This window comes from Arachis hypogaea, chromosome 10 (assembly GCF_003086295.3).
Source record: "Arachis hypogaea cultivar Tifrunner chromosome 10, arahy.Tifrunner.gnm2.J5K5, whole genome shotgun sequence".
NCBI lineage: Eukaryota > Viridiplantae > Streptophyta > Magnoliopsida > Fabales > Fabaceae > Arachis > Arachis hypogaea.
The window spans coordinates 83,511,736-83,533,474 of record NC_092045.1 but is presented as its reverse complement, the minus strand read 5'-3'; the positions used below and the strand labels follow the sequence as shown (position 1 = coordinate 83,533,474).

Genomic DNA, 21,739 nt, shown 5'->3' with positions numbered 1-21,739 from the left:
AAGGGCACCTCCTATATATGTGAATTGGTGTTCGTTGTTAGTTAAAGTTACCTTCTGAAGGTTGTCCATGGGTTGAGATCTTTCACGGAAATCCTCTCTGGGATCAAGTTAGGATAATAAGGGCAACTCTTCTGAGTTATACACTGGTTGCATGCGTGTTGGTGGCATCATCTTTGTTGAGTTTTGCTTTAAGCTTGTGTTGTAACAATACCGAGCTTCTTGATGGTCGGCGTACACTGTTGTCACTAAATTTTTCTACACATGAAATTTGACCCACAAATGTAAAATAGACACTATTGCTCCAAAAGAATTCAAATCAGGCCGTCCAAGAATAATATTATATGGACTAGGACAATCTACTATGAGATACTGGATGTCGAAAGTGTTGACAAAGGATTTCTCCTATCATAGTCTTTAGCCAGATATGTCTGAGTATAGGAACTCTTTCCCCGGAGAACCCAACTAGTTCTCCAGAGGATGGTTGCATGGTTTTATCACACAATTTTATTTTCTGAAAAATTGAATAAAATAAGATGTTGGCACTACTGCCTGGGTCTAACAAGACTTTTCTTACCAACAAGTCACCAGTCTGGATAGAAATTACCACCGAATCATCAAGGTCTGGACTTGAAGAACGATAGTCGGATTGGGCGAAGGCAATCGCTATTTTTGCCGTATCTTCCTTCGCTAAATAGGTTGTTTCTTCAATTGCTAGCATTGTCTGATAACTTCGCTTTCGAGCCGAGTTTGTTGCTCTTCCTCTTGCGAAGCCTTCTGAAATACATTTTATGATTCCTCTTGGTGGGTTGGATTTTGTCCATTTACCTTTGTCTTTTTCTGTTGGGGTTTGGGGGTGGTCTTCTCGAGCTGGGTTGTGTTCCTTATGTATCCAACCTTTTACATATTAGTCCAAGAGACCTTGTCGGGCTAGTCTTTCGAGTAGATCTTTGGCTATTACACACTCATCTGTTGTGTGGCCAAACTTCTGGTGAAAAGCGCAATGCTTAGTTACGAACCTCTGATCTTGATAATTTCCTGCTCTTCTTGGAGGCTTTATTATTTTGGCGTGGAGGATCTCGTTTATGATATTCTCCCTTTCGGTGTTGAATCGTGCATAGGTATCAAATTTTGGGGTGAGATTGAATGGTTTCTTGGCATCCCTGTTTTGTGGAGTCTTGAGATTCTTTTCCTTCTCACGCCGAAGTGGTTGTTTGTCTGCCCTTTCGTGCTTCGCGGAGCTCTTCAATCTCCATCTGTCCAATGGCTTTTTCTCGGCACTCAGCTAGTGTTTTTAGTTTTGCTACTACAATTGTTTCTTAAAATTTGCCAAGACGAAGTCCGCTCTTAATTTCATGCAAGTGGACATCCAGACTAAGGTTCGGAATCTCCATGGTTGCTTTTGCAAATTGGGTCATGTAATCTTTGAGGCTTTCGTGTTGTCCCTGCTTAATGGTGTTAAGATAGTTCGATCCATGAACATATATTTTTGATGAAGCAAAGTGGTTAGTGAAAGCCTCTGCCAAATCTTCAAAATTGGAAATAGATCCTGTAGGCAACTTGGAAAACTAGAGTAAAGCAACACCATCTAAAAAGGTAGGAAAAGATCGGCATAATATAAGGTCAGAAGACTGTTAAAGAACATCCTCGCCTGAAACTTAGTAATATGATTATGTGGATCTCCGAGCCCTTCATATGCTTTGAGAGTGGTAGGCAAAGTGAAATGTTTTGACATCTGAAATTGCATAATGTCTCCTGAAAAAAGGCTGGATATCATCTTCTTTTCTTTCGGAGGAACTGTTTCCTTTGGGTGAGTTTTTAACACCGGCTTGTTGTTACATTTGGGGTCGCCCTTGTCTTTGTTTTCATTCTGGTTTTGCACAAGTAGGTTGTTCACCCTTTGGAGTTTTGCCTGAAGTTCCGCATTTTGTGCCAACAATTCGGCTTGCGTCAGTTGTTGGATTCTGTTATTCACCATTATTGAGACCCTGAAAAAAGGAGCTTAAATGAAGAAAAAAGGAGTGGGGTTAGTGATGGGTCCCATGATGAGCGCCAAATGTTCTAGGCATTGATGATCTTGCCGAGTTATCACGATTCATATTATTGATGGCTTTACTTCACTGGAAATTGAAGGAGTTATACATTGCCTTGAGTCGAACACCACCGGTAGAAACACCTGTAAAAGATACTCTGAATCTTAAATCGAAAATAGATCTTAATGATATGATAACAAATAATCAAAATGTGCAGAAAAGCTGTGTGTATATCATTGTTATTTGTTCGTCTATATAGATAAATAATTTAGTGGTTGGTTTAGAGTTTGGCCGAGATCTTCATTTGGTTCGAAAACCTCGCTATTTGTGAATGTTAAGTGTAATGATTTGCTGCTGATATTTGATTGGTGTTCCGCGTGGCCGAGCTTATCTCTTCTGTTGTTGAAGTGTTAGGTATATTACCGTTTTTCTATAACCAAAGTATAGGGTACATATCATACCTTTTATCAAGTGCTCTTTATTTATCACAAATCATATCAATCGAGTGAAGTTTTTTTCCAAAAATTATTAGTATTTATTATTTTTTAAGATTAAATTAATATTTTTTTTTCTAGAGACTAATTAGTCCAAAATTAAAATGTGTAAAGATCTAATTGTTACTTTTCTCTTGTCATAAATAGCCACAGGTCCAACAAGTAGAAACTTTCCATGGGCAGTTGTAAGTTTTCATGACTCCACCTTAAGGTTGACACCAACTCCTTACTCCTTGTCATCGTCCCCTTCCGATAGTGAAAAGCACAGAAAAAGTCAAAGATCGGAGAAGACGACGATTTGAAGTAGCACAAGCTCCTCCATTTCTATTAGAAAACAAATCTTTTCTACCCAGATTGAAACCCTAACACGAGAATGGAGTGTATTGGTAGGCCTTCCAATGGAGAGAGCAGCGTAGTTCGGTTCCCATTGTCACCATCGAGCTCTTTGGTCATTCAGAAAGGAGATATCACCAAATGGTCCATCGATGGTTCCTCCGATGCAATAGTATCTTCACTATCTTCCCATCTTTCTTCGTGTTCGTCAATGAACCGGGTTTCAATATACAATCTTTTATTTTTTCTGAAAAAAAGCCCATCTTGTTTTCAGGTAAATCCTGCAAATGAGAGAATGCTTGGCGGTGGTGGTGCAGATGGCGGTAACTAACTTTATTTTGTATCAACACTGATGGTGATAAACTGAAAATTTGATTTTTTATTTTTATTTTTATTTTGAATTTCAGCGATACATATGGCTGCTGGTCCTGAACTTGTTCAAGCATGTTATAGTGTTCCAGAGGTGAGGCCTGGAATTCGGTGCCCAACTGGGGAGGCAAGGATCACACCGTGAGTTTCTGTTAGTTTCAAAGTTACTTACTATCTTTGTGATGATAAGGTTGTAATCTGAAGTTGCTTGTTATGCAGTGGTTTTAGATTGCCTGCTTCTCATGTTGTTCATACTGTTGGACCAATCTACAATTCTAATAGTAACCCTGCTGCTTCTCTTTCAAGCGCTTATAGGTAGCCTCACATTGTGTTTGTGTTTACTTACTCCATTTGGTGTGTGTTTGTTTATTATTATTACTCACCTTGATTTGCAGGAATAGTTTGAGGGTTGCGAAGGATAAAAATATTCAGTATATAGCATTCCCAGCTATATCATGTGGTGTCTTTGGGTAAGTTAGTTCACTCACAAATATGAATGGTCATTATTAGGTGCTCAATCTCATAGATTTAGGTTATTAATAGTGATTAATTATTGATGATCACACAGAATTAATGGTTGGTGGGGAAGTTTATGTTGTAATTCTTTGGAAAAAGTCCCCTTTTTCCCCTGAAGCTAGGCAGTGAGAATCTGATATTTATGCTTCTAGTTCTTTTATGAGGAAACTCTTCAGTTTCTTTTGGATATCCATAATTGTTTTTTGAAATAAGAATATGTGACAAGTTCATCACTATTATTACATAAGACTAAAATGTTGTATTATTTCAGATATCCTTACGATGAGGCTGCCACGGTAGCAATTTCTGTCGTCAGGGAGTTTCGAAATGAGTTTAAGGAGGTATTCCATTTCAAAATAGCAATTTGAAAGCCAGGAGCTTATGCTTTTTGCATTGCATAGAATGAGATCTTTTACTATACTTTTGGTATCCAAATTCATTCTGTATTTACTGTTCAATATTTTGTTGCAGATCCACTTCGTTATGTTCTTGCAAGATATTTATCAAGTTTGGGTAAATAAGGCAAATGATCTGATGAAAAATTAGCACCGTAGAATCATCGAGAATCAACTATTTCAATGGCTGTATGTTAGAATAATTAAGCGTAATTGTCCATGCACTGTAATCATTAGATGTTCATATGCTTCTGTTCTATGAAAAATCATAGCCTTTTCTTTTTGGGTTTGATCATTGCTACTAATGTGCCCTTTTTCCCCCCTTGCTGTGGATCTGATTATAATGAATATTATATATTGCCTCTATCAATTATCATGCTTGTTTCATCACTTTGAGAGTCATGAGAGACCTTGCATTCAGTTCCTTGTGAAAACTCCATTATTGGGATTGCTCCCGAGTAATATGATTTATTAATTTTGTTTGCTTTTTATATCTCAAGTTACATAATTCCCCTTTGAATATTTTGTATTGATGAAATGAAATTTTTAATGGATTGTGTTGTATCAAAATAAAAAATTTTGTCGGTTTTTTTAAGGATTCTATTGTTTTTTGTGTGAATGGAGAGTAACTAGATGGTAGGAGTGTATATAAACCGGATAAAACTGAATTTGTCTTTATACTAATGGAGGTCTAACCCTAAATATATAATGGACCTATTTTTAGATTCTAATTCAAGTCTAAAATCAATAAAACTTAACAATTATATCTTTAATTATAATTTGTAAAAGAAAATAAAAGTTTAGTTATTAGTTGTTAGCAAAAAATTGATAGTCAACCTTAAATTTAAATCTGTTTATAAATTTCAATTCTATGTATCTTAAATTATTTTTTTAGTTTTATAATTTTTATTAAAAACAAATAAATTAATTTATAATTAATATTATATAATATTAGTTAAAAAACACAAGATGGACTATTTACTCTAATTAACTACCAAACATAGTGAAATTAAGAATAAATAAGTTTTACATATATTGCTACGTCAATAAAAAGAATTTGATTTTTATGCAATATTCGAAAAAATATAAGTAGACAATAAAAATATTAAATAATATAAATTATGACAGGAACGGAATTAGATGAAATATTAGAAGTGACCAAAAATCTTTATACAATAAAATAAGATTAAAATAAAATTTTAAGAGGGACTAAACTTACAAGTTCCCCTTTTCCCTTTCTTTATAGGTAGCTCCGTCCCGAATTATAGATATCCGATGTTCATTTCACATGTTCATTTCACTAGGTATAAGGATGATTATCCTAATATTAAGATTTAGATAAATAATTTAAAGATGTAGTGTATTTTTATTTAATTGGTGATTATTTATATTGTTCAAAAAAAGTCATTAGTTACCTAATATAGTCCTAATATAAAAAATTTATACAAATAACTAATTGTGTATTCCCGTATTACGATATTTTTAAATTTTATATTTAAAAAATTATCTAAATGTATGTATCTGAGTGCATAACTGCATCAAACTCTTTACGGTATCAATTTACTAAAATTAAATTCCAATAAAAGCAATTATTAATTATAATTATGACATGAATAAGCGTATAAAAGAACATCTGATTTCATAAGTTTTATTCGTTATATCAATTATATCAACCATTTTTTTAATGTGTTTTGCGCATTACGATCTTTCGTACAAGAATTCAAAATAAGCTAAGAATATCTGAATACCAGTAACATCAAGAGATGAGCATCACTGTCAGTGAGTGACAATTTTTTCGGATCAAATTTTTTGTTTCTTTCAGCTTAAATTAAATTAATAATTAATGAATTAAATATAAAAGAAATCAACAAGAAAATCCAGTGTGCATCGCAAAACCAATAGTTAATTTAGTAAAGTTTCAAATGAACAAGCGTTTATTACTTAATTACTAATTACCCTTTCTTCTAAATTTGGACCCTTCTCCTTCTCTTCCTCTTTCTCTTCCTCTTTCTCTTCTGCAACTTGAACAAACACGTGCCGCGTTAAAATTCACATTCATTTCCATTTTTCACTCAACTAACGTAACAACAGCGACGAATCAAAACCTCTTTTTGCTTCTTCCATTTCAATGCCACCTTCCTTCAATTCCCCTTCTTTCCGATTATCGTTCGGTTTGTTTTTTCACTTCCATAACCACATTTTCTCGAAGCTTTTCTCGGTGATTACCCCTGAGTGCGCTTGTTCATGCTCTTAACTTCCATGACCCAGAATCGCGGATTCTCCGTAATCGTTGGATCAGATAGCTTCTCTCCCAATTCGCAGGGCTTCACGCCGACACCAGCATCCATTTAGTTTCATTCCTCGCTTTTTTCTCCCTTCTGTAAGTGCTTTTTGCATGAAATTATCTTTTTGTTTTCTGGGTTGGGCTCATCTTGCGGATTGCACTCTACCTGTTTGCTACATTGTCTTCTTCTTTTGATCCGTCTTTTTCGTTCATTTCTGTTATTTATTGTGGTGTGATTGTGATTGCATTTTGTGTTTTTGTAATTTGTTTAGAGAAAAAAAGAGAAGATGGGTGAGGGAGAACAATTTCAGCTGGGAACTGTTGGTGCATTGTCACTATCTGTTGTGTCATCAGTGTCGATTGTGATTTGCAATAAGGCGCTTATGAGCACATTACATTTCATTTTTGGTAAGTTCCTCAGGCATTGACTATATAGAGGCTGATATTGTTTTGTATTTATTTTGTACCTCTTGTCCTTTTTGTTTTTTGTGCTGAACAATGATTACAAGTGTGTTCTTCCATTTATTTGCTTTTCTTTTTCAAAGGGTTCTTTTGATAATTTCATGGTGGTGGTAGATAAGCCTTAGGATTAGTTTGGAATAAGATGGGCTAACTTGAGCTCTTGTTTCATCCATAGATGCATTAGAGCTTTAAAAGTATTAGTTTTTGGGAGCTTTGCCCTCCCATTTGTTATTTATCTCTTATCTCTTTTGTGTGAAGTACTGAAGTGGCTCCATGCTTGCTGCTACGCCATTGGAGTGCACCATTTGGCAACAGCTTGTTCTAGTACTATATTGGTGATTGAAATGGAGTTTGGAAATAAGCAAAGAATTTGTGATTTGTCCATCTAATATCGGTAGAAGTACATAGTGGAGATTGGATTTATCAGACATCTTTGTTCACTTGTCCTAGTCTTTTGTGTTTTGGGTTTCTGTTTTAACATATTCTGTTCTTGGGGTGAGAGGCAGATTATCAGTATCCGCCTCCCTTGTTGCAATTTAAAAATATTTCATCGTACATAAGTCAAGGAATTATCCTACCCATGCAAAATCAGTGCGGTCAACTTATATGTTGATATTGTGGGAAGCATCCAATGGGTACAAATCACTTTGCATCTTCTAATTCCTTACACGGTTCATGAATTTTGTCAATATTCAGTCCAACTGATCAAGGAAACTATAATGCTTTATAGTTGGTGTGACATGCGATATGCTAACGTCCTTTTGCTATTATTGTTCAGTTTAATTCTCGGTTTGCCCTTTTTTGTGTGGTATGTCCTGCTGTTAAGAATTTAATAAATATTCCTGGATTTCTATGCAGCTACAACTTTGACAAGTTGGCATCTGCTTGTCACATTTTGTTCTCTTCATGTGGCGCTAAAAATGAGATTGTTTGAACACAAGCCTTTTGACCAGAAAGCTGTTATGGGATTCGGAATTCTAAATGGAATCTCAATAGGACTTTTAAATTTGAGCCTTGGATTCAATTCTGTTGGTTTCTTTCAGGTGGCTCTTTTATTTTTGGTCGCAGACTCTCACTTCTGTTTTTATCATGCAATATTTATTTTTGCTGTTATAGAAGTTTATTTTAGTTTTTATAAGAAGCTCAGTCATATTTGCGTTCAGATGACTAAGCTGGCAATCATTCCATGTACCATTCTTTTGGAGATCCTTTTTCTCGGGAAAAAATTCAGGTCTGTTTAGTATCACATCATTAATGGTATCTTATATTCTGGTTGCTTACAACTGTCATAGTGAACTTCACCTTTGATGGTAATTACATTAGTTTTGAACTGGATTAACATTTCTATCTATTGCTATCATTGCAGTAAAAGAATTCAATTTTCCCTTGCCATTCTCCTTCTTGGTGTTGGGATTGCAACAGTCACCGATTTGCAGCTCAACGTTTTGGGCTCTTTCTTGTCTCTTCTAGCAGTGGTTACAACATGTGTTGCTCAGATTGTATCCTCAAAAGTTACATATTTCTTGGCGCTCAGAATTTTTTTATAGCTATGATATATCTTCATTAGCTATGCATATTCTTAACCTCATGAAAGTTTTCGTCATGACAATTATGCGATTATACTATGTAGAGAAAGCACGTCGTGTTAGTTTGCAATTGGCTATGACAAGTTAGCTTTCTTCCCTGAGACCTGAGTTAATGCAGCTCCAATTTTCATGGTTTTTCTGCTTCTAAATCTGTATAACTTTACCCGCTGTGTTCTCCGATTTTACTAAACAACCATACATGTGTATATGCAGCATGTGTTTGCCTTGTTGCTTTCTTGTTTGTTATTTTTTATTTTGATGGGCCATTGTCAATATTTTCATTTGAACATAAAACCTTGAGAACAAGGTGCTTTTTATTTTATAGCACAAGGCAATTTTTGCATTTCTGTCTTGTTAAGATCTTAATTAGTCCCTTTCAGATGACAAATACAATCCAGAAGAAGTTTAAGGTTTCCTCTACCCAACTTTTGTATCAATCATGTCCATATCAATCAGCAGTCTTGTTGATATCTGGACCATATCTGGATAAACTTCTGACCAACCTTAGTGTGTTTTCATTCAATTATACAACACAAGTGACGGTGAGTTTCAAAACATTTTATGTGCTTAAATCCAAATTGAACTTTCGTAATTGATGTATTTTTAACTGTTATTTTGTTCATTGCAGGTTGTCATTATTCTTTCATGTGTCCTGTCTATTGTTGTAAATTTTAGTACATTTCTGGTAATTGGAAAGACATCACCAGTCACCTATCAGGTTCTTGGGCATCTGAAGACATGCCTTGTATTGGCATTTGGTTACATTATTGTCCGCGACCCATTCAACTGGAGAAACATTCTGGGGATTTTGGTGGCCATGGTTGGGATGGTTATGTATTCCTACAATTGCACACTTGAGAGTCAGCAAAAATCTAATGAATCTTCATCACAAGCATTACAGGTTTGATTTACTCAGAATAATCAATCATTTTTCTTATGTTGTCTTTTATCTTTATTGTTCACCTTAAGGATGTGTTTGTTAAGCCTCAATAGAGAGACTGGAGGTAGGTATATGAGAAAAACTGTTTTTGTTTTTGTTTCTATTGTCCCTAGTTTTTTTAATAAACAGAAAATTAGACAAATTTTATCTTGGGATGAGCACATCTTGAACGGTTCTGTCCATCTCTCTGTCTCATTCTTCAAACAAGTTTATGTTTTCTACTAACATCTTTGTATTTCTGTCACAAGACTGATTTGTGACTCCTTTTCATCGTAATGTTTCCAGGTTAGAGAAGGCGCTGATTCTGATCCTCTACTTAGTGTGGAAAACGGGAATTCAGTATTCAACAAAAGGAGCCCTGTGTGGAGCAAAGAGAAAGACTAAGCATGCTTGTTGAGCTTTTTCTAAGTCTCCATAAAGAACAATATATGAGCCTATAAAGGAATATACTCTTTGATCAGAAAGTTCTTGCAAATTTAAGTTTCAAATACGTATAGGTCTTAGTTGTTTCACTGGTACTATTAGTTTACAATTTTATGCATAGGTAGCCAACATGCAATGTCTGTGGCCAGCATATAAACATGGCTCAATTTAGCAAATTTTGAATGGATGTTTTTCACATCATGCTACACATACATATAGATACTCCAATTTTTGCGTCATTGGGTTGATTGTGTTCATATTACTATGGTTATAGGCTTATAGTTAATGAAGTTTTTGCTGGGTACATAACTCTTATAGCTCTTACAATGATCTAACAACCTTTGATTAGTTAATCACCTCTGACCTGTGACCTCTTAAAGGTTTGAGCCTCCGAGCGATACATAAAGAAACAAGTCATGATCTACCCTTTTTTTTTTGAGTTTGCTACGTTTTATTTGTTGCCGAATTTGTAGGATTAACAGGATCTCCCCTCTTGTTTAAATGCATTTTTCATCTTTCTTTCTTTTTTAATTTAATTTAATTTTTCTTTGCTATTTTATCTGGTTTTAAGATTTTACAAAATAATATTAAAAACAGAACCAAAGCTGCATTGTGTCTCATTATTTATTTATTTTACAAAATTCTATAAAAATAAGACATAAGTACTAAATCTATTATACCGTATATACCTACTTGAATTTTACTGTTTATATATGAATATAAAATAGGGTTCTAGAACAAAATCAATTCTATATTTTTAAAATATGGTTCTAGAACAATTATTAATAAACAATCATATTACTTTCATACTAAAAAATAATTACCAAATTAATTATTCATATAAAATATATATTTAAATACAAAATATATATATTAAAATTGAGTTAAATGAAATATATTTATATATAAATATATTATAGTTGATTTATTACGTACACATAATACTTTTTATTAGTAAGACATAAGTACTGTATTAAAAAAGACCAAGGTGGATTATATTTTAAACTAAAAAGTTGGCCAAAGCAGAAAGTGACAGTTCAACTTGAGGTCAACTCGAAATGTCTAAGCTAGCCTAACTATCATACTAAACTTTGTTATAATCTCATGTAAGCATTTAAAATCATTATTTTAATATTTAATAGAGTTTTAAATGAAATATTTATTAAAATATTAAATATAAAAAATATTGAAAATATAAAAATTTGAATTTTTCAGTAACTATGTTATGTATTTATTGAAGGAAATACTTAAAAAATTATTCTGAATAATCTCTTAACAAATACTTTTAGCAGGCTCAAATGAGAACAATACTCATTTGATATGTTCTCCTACAATTGTATCCATTTAACTACCAAAAACAATGCAATGCCAATAAAGCAACTAATAGCTCATTTAGTAAAGTACCCCGACTATTAACACATTTAATAGTACAATCATTTTCATGTTAAAAATTGACTTCGAAAGAGGATATGTACCAAACCGAAGTTCGTTTTTGATCTGGGTTTGACTCTGCTAATGCAATGGAATATTGGAATGGAACCCCCCATTAATCATGCCACTCGCCAAACCCCACTCTTTTATTTTGGCTAGGCGTCCATCCATTGGTCTTTTTGCCCTTTTTCTTGAGAATTAGTTAATAACATTCATTGATTACTGGTAAATTAATTAGTAGCTTTTGTTATTTTCAATTTTTACAACATTTAATATAATACAAATACCCTGAAACATAAAAAGAAATTGTCAATTTCATTTTTCTTTTTTGCTTTCTTAAAAGGTATGCTCGCTATACGCAATTACAGAAAATAAAATATTTTTCAAATTTCTCTTACTTAACAGTTAATTGTCACATTTTCTCTCCTAAATAATACGTTAATACTAATGCTATTTATTTATTTCAATAATGTTATTAAGTTGGAATGTAATTAAAAATATTAATGCTACCTAAATTCTTTACATGAATAATTATTTGTAAAAAGAAAAATAAATTTGTAATTGGATAACTATACTTTGAGAGATGTCAATACATTCAATGTATTAAATTCTTTTAAATTCTTTAAAATTATAAAAGCATTCTTTTACTACAAAATGTTAAATAAGTACACTATCCTTGACTGAAATTAAGACATATATTCAAAGTTTGAATATAAGAATAGATTCAGTTAACATATGTTTCTAGAAAAAAATTTATAAAAAAAATCTAAAAAATTTAATTTTCAACATATTTATTGGTAATTCCGTAATTTATTAAAAAAAATTTAAAAATTTTTACTAATAAAATAATGTTAACGTGTGTCGTTAATTGGTATCTTATAATACTTGAATAAAAATATTATTCATATACTAAAATTGATTACAAATGTATTTGTGTATAATTATATGTATAATTTAATTTATATTTTAATATATATTTATATTTTAACATGTATTTTATACTGATAATTAATTTTAATAACTGATTTTAATATACACGTAATATAGTACGAGTTAAATATATTTCTTACTGTATCAATGATCCACAATTTAAAATGAATTAAAAATACAATAATCTGTGAGCATAATTAATTAATTAATTAATCACCAAATCCATTGATCCCCGAGTCTTAAATTAATCACGTTTCTGTTGCAACTTGCAAGCGCGTATCAAGTGTAAATAGGCAATTGATTTTGACAGTCACAATTCACAACCACACTCACATTCACTTTCACCCTCTCCATCTTAATAATTCACAATTCCACCACTTGATCACAATTCACAGCACATACATCCCCAAACCCCAAACCAGAAAGGTTGGTTGGTGTATTTCAGTATTTAGGATCTTCTTCATCACCATGACAACCTCCATACACGATCCTTCTCTTTCTCTTCTTCATTTTCCATGAAGCTTTTCTCTCTCTCTCACTTTCCTACATCCCTGCTTAGACCTCTCAACACTACTCTGATTGATCACTTTCTCTTGTTGCTTACCCACTTCCTACCCGATCCAAATCTCTAATCTTTCTCCCCCCATTTACTCACTTTCCCCTTTAGCTCTACAATTTTCAACCTTTTCCCAAAATCCCCTTTGTCTGCTTTCTGGTTAAAGTTGCTGTTTTGATTTCTGGGTATGGCTAATTCTGCTTTGACTACGCTGCTGAGTGTCTAGTTTCTTCTGTTCATTGAGTATCTCTCTAACTTCACTGAAATTGGGGTTTATTTTTCAATGGGGGCTTTTGGATTTGGGTTTTCAGGTGTTGGAGTGAAGAAACAAAGATGGGTGAGGGAGAGCGATTTCAACTTGGGACTGTCGGCGCGTTGACTCTTTCTGTGGTGTCATCGGTGTCGATTGTGATTTGCAATAAGGCACTGATGAGCTCACTGCATTTCATTTTCGGTAAGCTTATATAAAGCTCCCTCTTTGGATTTTTGCAACGCATTCATTAGTTTGTGTGCCATTTTTTGTTGTTATTATCGTGCTTTTTGGTACTTAGTCTCTATCATTTCCTTTTTTTGACTGAATTTTGCTAACTTATTGGTTCTATTAGGCTACATAATAACCCTTGGTGTTTAGTTATTTATCAGTCCTATTAGATTTGAATGTCTAATGTAGTAGCTTGATCCATTGTGCTTGCTGCTACCCCATGTGTTACAGCTTGTAGCATTATGCTATACTGAACCAGTGATCTAGGGCAAGTTTGGAAATACGTAAAGCATCCACTCAATTAGGATGTGCTAGTTTGTTTAGGTGAAGTTTTTCCAAATGAAAATCACTTTATACTTGCTTGCTATAGCAAAAACAGAAAGCTGAATAACGAAATGTATCTTATTTTCAACCTTGGTTGACAATCGTTTTCAAATTGAACTCTAACTTTCACCAACTCAATAATTCTAGAACTATTAATTGGAGATTAGATTTGGCAAATTTTAATTTTCTAATTTTCCATGGTTTTTGGAACTTAGTTCCCTACACACTGTGCATGAGGTTGTTGTCAGTCTGTCGTTATCCCGTCTTTTTCTAAATGAAATAATGACTCTTTGGAAGCATAAATTAATAACTTAGTTCCAGCAATTAATGATTTTGTCTTCCTTAAGAATTTCCCAAAAATAACAGAGTTAGGCATCTCTTCTCACTAATTTCTTTACCTATAATCAGTCTAATATAAGAAAATGTATGCTGATAGTTTGTATTATTACCATGCTATGCAAATTCAAGCTTACATTCAAGTCTTTGAGCCTTGTCTTTTGGTTCTGACGCAGCTACAACTTTGACAAGTTGGCATCTGCTTGTCACATTCTGTTCACTTCATGTGGCACTCAGAATGCGATTCTTTGAGCATAAACCTTTCGAGCAGAAAGCCGTAATGGGATTTGGGATTTTAAATGGAATCTCAATTGGACTCCTAAACTTGAGTTTAGGATTCAATTCTGTTGGTTTTTATCAGGTATAGTTATTTGTTCTAATTCTGTTCCCTTCTGCTTATTTGTTTATCAATAACTCTGAATGACTCTCTTATATTTGTTTCCAGATGACCAAACTGGCAATCATTCCATGTACTGTAATGTTGGAGACCATTTTTCTTGGGAAGAGATTCAGGTTCCACTTAGCATTATATTAAAACTATGATTTTTATGACTAGCTGTTATACTTGAAGAATATCTTATTGTAAATTATATACAGGTCAATGAAAGAATTCTTCAATCACCCACCTTCTGGTTTTTCAATTTCTTGTTCTTGATTTCGTCATTCTCTCCGAGTCTTTGTTTCGACCTCAATATCCCATTGTTGCGCTCAGTTTATTTGCATGGTTGCGTTTAGTAGTTATTGCATAACTAATAATTTTTCCCCCTTTTCATTGTCATTGCAGTAAAAGAATTCAGTTTGCCCTAGCTATCCTCCTTCTGGGTGTTGGGATTGCAACTGTCACAGATTTGCAGCTCAATGCTATGGGCTCTTTTTTGTCGTTGCTAGCAGTGATTACAACATGTGTTGCTCAGATTGTATCCTTAAATAGCTTTCAATCTGTGTCAGCACCTAATACTTTTGGTTTATCAACTTTGCTTAGGAATTATTGCTCATGTATTCAACATAATTACGAGTCGTATATCTGTTTATCGCATGTCAAAAATCTGGAAAGATGGTTATGACCCCTTTTCCTCCGGGGATACATGTTTTCTTTGGAATGTATTGTCCTTAATTAACCACTTTCAGATGACAAACACTATTCAGAAGAAGTTCAAGGTTTCTTCCACCCAACTTCTGTATCAATCATGTCCATACCAAGCAGCAACTCTGTTAGTCTCTGGTCCATTTTTGGATAAATTTTTGACCAACCAAAATGTTTTTGCTTTCAACTATACAACACAAGTGACGGTAAGGGTTGAAAATTCTTCTCCCACCCTTCTTTTCATCCAACTTTTTCCTTTAATAATTTCTGTATGTTCTCTGTTGTTTCCTTCTTCATTGTAGGTCTTCATTGTTCTGTCATGCCTCATCTCCATCTCGGTCAATTTTAGTACATTTCTTGTTATCGGAAAGACATCTCCGGTCACCTATCAGGTACTTGGACACCTGAAGACTTGCCTTGTATTGGCATTTGGTTATATTTTACTCCATGACCCATTCAGCTGGAGGAACATACTCGGTATTCTGATCGCCATGGTTGGAATGATTCTATACTCTTATTATTGCACTCTTGAGAATCAACAAAAAGCTGTGGAAACTTCAGTACAAACCTCCCAGGTTAGTTTTACCTTAACTCACTTAGCGCATGCCTTAGGAACATGCACTAATTAATGTGAAAAGATGAAAGATGTGGTTAGAAATGTTTTTGGAGCACGTATTAAATGCACTCCAAGAACATGAAAATATTTCTCCTTGCGAGTCTGCACCCTTGATTTACTAGACCCGAAGACCGTATTTTGACGCCTTCTGGTTCCTCTTATGTTTGCAGGCAAGAGAAGCTGAATCTGATCCTCTTATTAATGTGGAGAATGGAAGTTCAGTTGTGAGTGATTCAGTTGTGCAAATGTCCCCTCTATGGAGCAAAGACAAAGACTAATATGGTTATGTTTTTTGTTAAATCTGATCCATGGTCAAGAACGGATATAAACCTTATAGAGGGTTAATACCCATAATTTATATGGAGTTAGGAAATTCTGCAACACACAAAGGCTCGTAGTTTTTATTTTTTTACTTTTTTTGGTTTTTTCTTAGTAGCATCATTAGTTTTTGACATTTTATGAATGGTGGTCTGAACCAGCAATAGTAGTGAGGAGAAGAACAAACAAGTACAAGCTCATGATCATGTCGCAATCCTATTGAGCCAACCAATGGTAGCAGACATTTCCTGATTCATGATGTTCTTTTATATTGTGTTACATTTATAATTTTATATAGATATTCAATTTTTCTTTTGTTTTTCTTTTTGTCATAAATAACATTTTGTTATGTCTTGATTCTACTTCTATAATGAATGCTTCATACCTTTTTTTTTTGCTCCGAAGATGAACTTTACCTTGTTCAAAGCATGAGTACCACATATTTTCTTCACATTTGATTTTAATTTGGTTTAATTTTAACATTCAAAGATAATAAATTAAGCAAAAGAGATTTAACTGAAGTTACATATTGTGAATCAGAATCAATATATTTCATAGGAAAGCTTTTAAGTATATCGGTATTTAAATTGTTGATCTTAATAATATATATTATATATTTTTTATAATTAAAATTAACAGTTAAAAATCACTGAAATATTAATATAGAGGTATTCTTGAAAGTTTTTCTATTTCATAATTATAGGATCACAGAATGGACCATCTAGCTTTGTGTTACTTGTAACTTAAGGATAGGTATTGAAGTAGATATCAAGTATGAACAAAGCTCAAAGAGAAAAAAAAAGTTTTAGTTATGAAGTATGAATGGCCAAAATTTAGAGATTATTATTATTATTATATGAAGAATTGGCAGTTCAAAGTTGAATAGCATGATTAAACAAATACGCAGTGGGAATATGCTGCAGCACCTTCCAGGCTGTAAGGCTAACCAATATGAAATCACCCCAATTGTATTTACAGATCGCCCTGCTGCACCACATACGCATCTTTACACTATACTCCCTCTCTTATTCCAAACCATTTTCATTAATGGGTACTCTAGCATGTGCCACCAAGTGAATTTTTTTGCTATTGAGAAAAAAAAGTTTAGAAAAATAAGAGTCTTAGTAATTGAATTTTGCTTATTTTTTGCATTCAACTTCTAAATAATTATTGAAAAAAATGATTTTAAAGAATTATTAAAAATATGTAATCATTAAAAAGGATTCTTTATGTTAAAATCATTTAAAAAAATAATTTACGGAATATTTATGAAAAAGAACCAAAAGATAAAACTTGAATTTAATTTGTATATATTATTAGTTAATACATCATAATCCTCAATTAAATTCTTTTTATGCGGTAAAAAGTATATACTTATCAAAGCATCCACAACTCTACACTAACACGAAGCAACTATTACACCCGGCACTTATCGAAACCTTCATTTGCTTCCAAAATTGTAAGAGCCACCGAACACTAGAATCGTCACATAGCTATGGCTGCGCGATCCCTATTGACCCGAAAAACCCTAGCCACAGTGCTCCGCCGTGACTCCACGGCACTGGGCGCACAAGCAGCAGCACATTCGCGCGGACTTCACACTTTCACGCTGCCGGATCTGAATTACGACTACGGCGCACTGGAGCCGGCTATAAGCGGGGAGATCATGGAGATTCACCACAAGAAGCACCATCAGACTTACGTCACTAATTACAACAAGGCCCTCGAGCAGCTCCACGATGCTCTCCCTAAGGGCGATGCTTCTACCATCGTTAAGCTCCAGAGTGCCATCAAGTTCAACGGCGGAGGTCTATTTCCTCATTTCATTTCTTTTCTTTAACCCTTCTTTTTATAATAAATTAGATACTGCAGATTAGGTCTATTTTGCGTAATAGGGTGAATGGATGGATGAATTTTTTATTGTTTGCATGGTTGAACTGTATACGGAAATTATGGCTGGGTCAAAAATAAAATCAAGGTTATTTTTTAAAAGAAGCAAGCAAAGAAATATTTTCCATGCTTGTTGATGTTGCTTATTTTGTAGTTTATGTATGTCTGATGATCATTTACTGCAGGTCATATCAACCACTCTATTTTCTGGAAGAATCTAGCTCCGCATCGGGTAAGTTTGTGCCTTGCCTCACTTCAATGCCGTGTGTGAGTTATCTTTAAGTAGTTCTTTTGCTTAATGCTTCATTATTTACAGGAAGGAGGCGGCGAGCCACCCAAGGGTTCACTGGGATGGGCCATTGACGAGCATTTTGGCTCTTTCGAAAAATTGGTACAGAAGGTGAACGCAGAGGGTGCTGCCTTACAAGGGTCTGGATGGGTGGTATGTTTTACTAATTGTGTTGTGTCCATGTAGATCATTAGAGCTCTATGTTTCAGTTATTATTTTATTTATTTGAATTATCCTGTTTTCACTCTACTTAAGTCGTTCTACTTTGCCAGTGGCTCGGTCTAGACAAGGAGTTTAAGAAGCTTGTAGTTGAAACCACTGCCAATCAGGTAATCTGTCCCTTCTAACTTTCTTAGTTAATCTTGGGTTTCTACTACATATTCTGCAAATGCTGAGATTGCTTACTGATTGCTATGATGAAAAGTGTAGATTAGAGAAGATGTTTGTCACAGTTCCACACGTTTGTTTTTTTTTTTTTTTTTTCACTTTCTCATTATTTTGAGCTGCTGTTATCCATGCATATTCCTATGTTTTGCAGGACCCACTGATTACGAAGGGACCAGGATTGGTTCCATTGCTTGGCATAGACGTTTGGGAGCATGCATATTACTTACAGGTAAAATTTCGGGCTTGGTAGTTAATTGGTGATGGCATGATTGTTGTGATGACATTATTGAAGGCCTGTTTTTCTTTTCAGTGTGATGGTTATGATTTATGAAATGTTGTGTTAGCAGAATTTCGAAGTTTCAAAGATTTTGAAATACTTTTCCTTGTATAAAAGTTGTTATTATCATTTTCGTTATATGCTGATAAGTGGCTGAGAAAATTTGATTCCTTTCTGTGCCCTTCAAACATTTTCCAATAGATTTTTATAAATAGTTGCATCGTGATATTACCTGACTGGTTCTGCTTTTCGTGTGCAATTTCACATCCTCGTTTAGTTGGACTTGTTTGTCTATCTGTTTTAAATTAAAGGGTAAAGTATGTTTTTTGCCCTTGATGTTTTCACATTTGCTTCAAAAATACCCTTTAACGTTTAATTTCGTTCAATTTTGTTCTTAACGTTTTCGATTTGTCAAAATTACCTTTCTTCTTAGAGAGACCATTCAGTCAGTTATACTCTCCCTTCCCTTTATAAAACTCCCACTACAACTCTTAGCATAATGCCTTTATTTAAGTATATATAGTCTTGTTAGATGCACTTCAGTTTTCAGAAGGTTTTCTGAATTATTCTTTTGTTTTTTTTTACTGCAGTACAAGAATGTCAGACCAGACTATCTGAACAACATTTGGAAAGTTATTAACTGGAAATATGCCAGCGAAGTGTATGAAAAAGAGAGCTCTTAATCTGAAAGTGTTGCTTCATATGGGGCTTGTGATGATGAGTTTGCTGCTGCAGGATTAGAGTTTAGAGATGGAATAAAAGGATGTAATGTGGCATATAAGACCTTCAATGGCATTCTGGATTACTTTTATATGGAATAACAATCATTAGCAATAATTGGTTGCATTCCCTGTACTATATCCTTGTGATGGTGTGCCACTGTGTCTTAGATTTTCTGATGCTTCGGTGACATAGTACTATTATTGCTTTCTGTTGTATGTGTAATCTGCTGCTTGTGTGCGACTCTTTTTCCCTCAAATAAGAGTAATGTATAGTTGCGAAATTCAAGCTGCCTAACTTCTTGTTTCATTTGTTGGACAAACACTCCTCTGCAAGGAAATGGTTTTTTTTTTCGATTCATACAAGGAAATGGTTTTTGCTATACAAGCAATATCTATATTATTAGGGTGGCAAATGGGCTGAACTCGACAGTTTGGTCTGTTTAATTCACCAAAAAGATGGGTCGGGCTGGAAATTTGAAACTGTCATGTTTAATCGATGGGTTTTGGCGGGGCGGGCTTTCCTAGCGGGCCTGTCTTTTTTTTAGTTGAAGATGATCATTGAAAATATTCTAAGTTATAATTTGGATTATGTTCTATGTTTGATTGATTAGAGACTTAATGATCGATTATATGTTATGGAGAATATTTGTTTTATTTTTTATAATGTTAGTTTTATTATTGTTTCAAAAAACTTAGTTAATGATTATGTTTATTACGTATTTAGAATTATAAATACTTTAATGTTTGTAAAGTTAGTAATTATAATTTTTTTATGTCTTTAGAAATTATAAATTTATTGAAGTGGTTGTGAGGTTATATATATTGTTTAATATTTAATAATTGATTAATTAAAAAAAAAGAGAATTGGCAGACTTAGTCTGCCAACCCATTGTTAGATGGGACAGGGGAGGAATTCAAGACCGTCTCACTAGGTGAGGTGGGACGGACTTTTGGCGGGGCGGGCTAATCCGCTACTCTTATGGATATATTATTTCTATTGAATATTCAAATTCATTTTTCTATTACTATTTTTTTATTTTGTAATTTTATTTTATAAATTTAATTATATTAAATTAATAGATTTTGAAAGTTGAATTCAATTTTTATTTTAAGGTTTGATTTTAAGTTTTACAATATACCATAATAATATACCTCCCTATATATAAATAGAAGATGATATAAATATTAAGTATAGAAGATTTTTTTAATTGAAAAAAAAGTTCAAACTCCTCTTTTCCTATAATGTCTTAATTTTCTTTATTTTTATTTGGGGTTTATATATTTCATTTTTGAATGTGCCTCACAATTAGAAAGAATTCGTGAGAAGAGGTCATTTTAGTTCATTTTTCGATTTATATTATATGGAAAAATATCCATAAGGTAGCTTTTGGAAGAGAGATTGGGACTGACCGAGACTGAAAAATTGAGATTAAATTAAGTCTATTATGTTTGGTGTAAAGTGTATAGGACTGATTTATATTTCAATATCTTCTTTGATTTAAAATAAAAATAAAAACTTAAATAAATGAAATTATTAAATCGTCTTTAATTGAATCAAAATCTTACCTCTTTTCCCTTTTTCTACTAGCGACGCCTGTTCCCTATTCCTTCTGTTCATTTAGGCACGAATTTTAAAACGATGTCGTTTCATTTTTGCTAGGTGTCAACTAAATATATTAAGGACTGATGAGCGGATAATTTATACGCTTTTTGGCATTGTTTTTAGGTAGTTTTTAGTAAGTTTGAGCTACTTTTAGGGATGTTTTCATTAGTTTTTATGTTAAATTCACATTTCTGGACTTTACTATGAGTTTGTGTGTTTTTCTGTGATTTCAGGTAAATTCTGGCTGAAATTGAGGGACTTGAGCAAAACTCTGAAAAAAGGCTGACAAAAGGACTGCTGATGCTGTTGGAATCTGACCTCCCTGCACTCGAGATGGATTTTCTGGAGCTACAGAACTCCAATTGGCGCGCTCTCAACGGCGTTGGAAAGTAGACATCCAGAGCTTTCCAGCAATATATAATAGTTCATACTTTATTCGGAAATTGACGACGTAACTTGGTGTTGAACGCCAAGTACATGCTGCTGTCTGGAGTTAAACGCCAGAAAAACGTCATGATCCGGAGTTGAACGCCCAAAACACGTCATAACTTGGAGTTCAACTCCAAGAAAAGCCTCAGCTCGTGGATAGATCAAGCTCAGCCCAAGCATACACCAAGTGGGCCCCGGAAGTGGATTTATGCATCAATTACTTACTCATGTAAA

The 21,739-nt window shown here is 33.7% G+C and overlaps 4 protein-coding genes across 5 annotated transcripts; all 4 read left to right on the top strand.

Moving 5' to 3' along the window:
• The first annotated feature begins 2,503 nt into the window (after nucleotides 1-2,503).
• Nucleotides 2,504-4,527, top strand: LOC112715813 (uncharacterized). The gene is made up of 7 exons (XM_025767634.3): nucleotides 2,504-3,029; nucleotides 3,132-3,180; nucleotides 3,265-3,367; nucleotides 3,446-3,541; nucleotides 3,622-3,696; nucleotides 4,014-4,083; nucleotides 4,214-4,527. The coding sequence occupies exons 1-7, from the start codon at nucleotides 2,898-2,900 to the stop codon at nucleotides 4,286-4,288; spliced, it is 600 nt and encodes a 199-aa protein (XP_025623419.1). The 5' UTR covers nucleotides 2,504-2,897; the 3' UTR covers nucleotides 4,289-4,527.
• A 1,492-nt stretch (nucleotides 4,528-6,019) lies between these two features.
• Nucleotides 6,020-10,071, top strand: LOC112715812 (UDP-xylose transporter 3). 2 transcript variants are annotated; one of them, XM_025767633.3, is made up of 8 exons: nucleotides 6,020-6,517; nucleotides 6,694-6,829; nucleotides 7,742-7,926; nucleotides 8,047-8,114; nucleotides 8,250-8,382; nucleotides 8,850-9,011; nucleotides 9,098-9,370; nucleotides 9,695-10,071. In XM_025767633.3, the coding sequence occupies exons 2-8, from the start codon at nucleotides 6,709-6,711 to the stop codon at nucleotides 9,791-9,793; spliced, it is 1,041 nt and encodes a 346-aa protein (XP_025623418.1). In that variant the 5' UTR covers nucleotides 6,020-6,517; nucleotides 6,694-6,708; the 3' UTR covers nucleotides 9,794-10,071. The 2 variants fall into 2 exon arrangements, with proteins under 2 accessions (XP_025623418.1, XP_072061146.1); XM_072205045.1 differs by lacking the exon at nucleotides 6,694-6,829 and having other exon boundaries at nucleotides 6,136-6,517.
• A 2,392-nt stretch (nucleotides 10,072-12,463) lies between these two features.
• On the top strand, nucleotides 12,464-16,227 carry LOC112715811 (UDP-xylose transporter 2). Its single transcript, XM_025767632.3, has 8 exons — nucleotides 12,464-12,934; nucleotides 13,061-13,203; nucleotides 14,067-14,251; nucleotides 14,336-14,403; nucleotides 14,675-14,807; nucleotides 15,019-15,180; nucleotides 15,277-15,549; nucleotides 15,761-16,227. Exons 2-8 carry the CDS (start codon nucleotides 13,083-13,085, stop codon nucleotides 15,866-15,868), a joined length of 1,050 nt encoding a protein of 349 aa, XP_025623417.1. The 5' UTR covers nucleotides 12,464-12,934; nucleotides 13,061-13,082; the 3' UTR covers nucleotides 15,869-16,227.
• A 657-nt stretch (nucleotides 16,228-16,884) lies between these two features.
• Nucleotides 16,885-19,768, top strand: LOC112715810 (superoxide dismutase [Mn], mitochondrial). Its single transcript, XM_025767631.3, has 6 exons — nucleotides 16,885-17,716; nucleotides 17,984-18,030; nucleotides 18,115-18,240; nucleotides 18,360-18,416; nucleotides 18,626-18,703; nucleotides 19,342-19,768. Exons 1-6 carry the CDS (start codon nucleotides 17,404-17,406, stop codon nucleotides 19,432-19,434), a joined length of 714 nt encoding a protein of 237 aa, XP_025623416.1. The 5' UTR covers nucleotides 16,885-17,403; the 3' UTR covers nucleotides 19,435-19,768.
• Nucleotides 19,769-21,739: the final 1,971 nt, after the last annotated feature.

Excerpts from the sequence above, each read along its gene's own strand:
- LOC112715813 (XM_025767634.3), top strand. The coding sequence starts at position 2,898 with ATGGAGTGTATTGGTAGGCCTTCCAATGGAGAGAGCAGCGTAGTTCGG. Across the intron at positions 3,368-3,445 it reads GGGGAGGCAAGGATCACACC|TGGTTTTAGATTGCCTGCTT; the intron begins GTGAGTTTCTGT and ends CTTGTTATGCAG. Across the intron at positions 3,542-3,621 it reads TCTCTTTCAAGCGCTTATAG|GAATAGTTTGAGGGTTGCGA; the intron begins GTAGCCTCACAT and ends CTTGATTTGCAG.
- LOC112715812 (XM_025767633.3), top strand. The coding sequence starts at position 6,709 with ATGGGTGAGGGAGAACAATTTCAGCTGGGAACTGTTGGTGCATTGTCA. Across the intron at positions 9,012-9,097 it reads ATTATACAACACAAGTGACG|GTTGTCATTATTCTTTCATG; the intron begins GTGAGTTTCAAA and ends TGTTCATTGCAG. Across the intron at positions 9,371-9,694 it reads CTTCATCACAAGCATTACAG|GTTAGAGAAGGCGCTGATTC; the intron begins GTTTGATTTACT and ends TAATGTTTCCAG.
- LOC112715811 (XM_025767632.3), top strand. The coding sequence starts at position 13,083 with ATGGGTGAGGGAGAGCGATTTCAACTTGGGACTGTCGGCGCGTTGACT. Across the intron at positions 14,404-14,674 it reads TTTCTTGGGAAGAGATTCAG|TAAAAGAATTCAGTTTGCCC; the intron begins GTTCCACTTAGC and ends TTGTCATTGCAG. Across the intron at positions 14,808-15,018 it reads CAACATGTGTTGCTCAGATT|ATGACAAACACTATTCAGAA; the intron begins GTATCCTTAAAT and ends AACCACTTTCAG.
- LOC112715810 (XM_025767631.3), top strand. The coding sequence starts at position 17,404 with ATGGCTGCGCGATCCCTATTGACCCGAAAAACCCTAGCCACAGTGCTC. Across the intron at positions 17,717-17,983 it reads CATCAAGTTCAACGGCGGAG|GTCATATCAACCACTCTATT; the intron begins GTCTATTTCCTC and ends CATTTACTGCAG. Across the intron at positions 18,417-18,625 it reads TTGAAACCACTGCCAATCAG|GACCCACTGATTACGAAGGG; the intron begins GTAATCTGTCCC and ends TATGTTTTGCAG.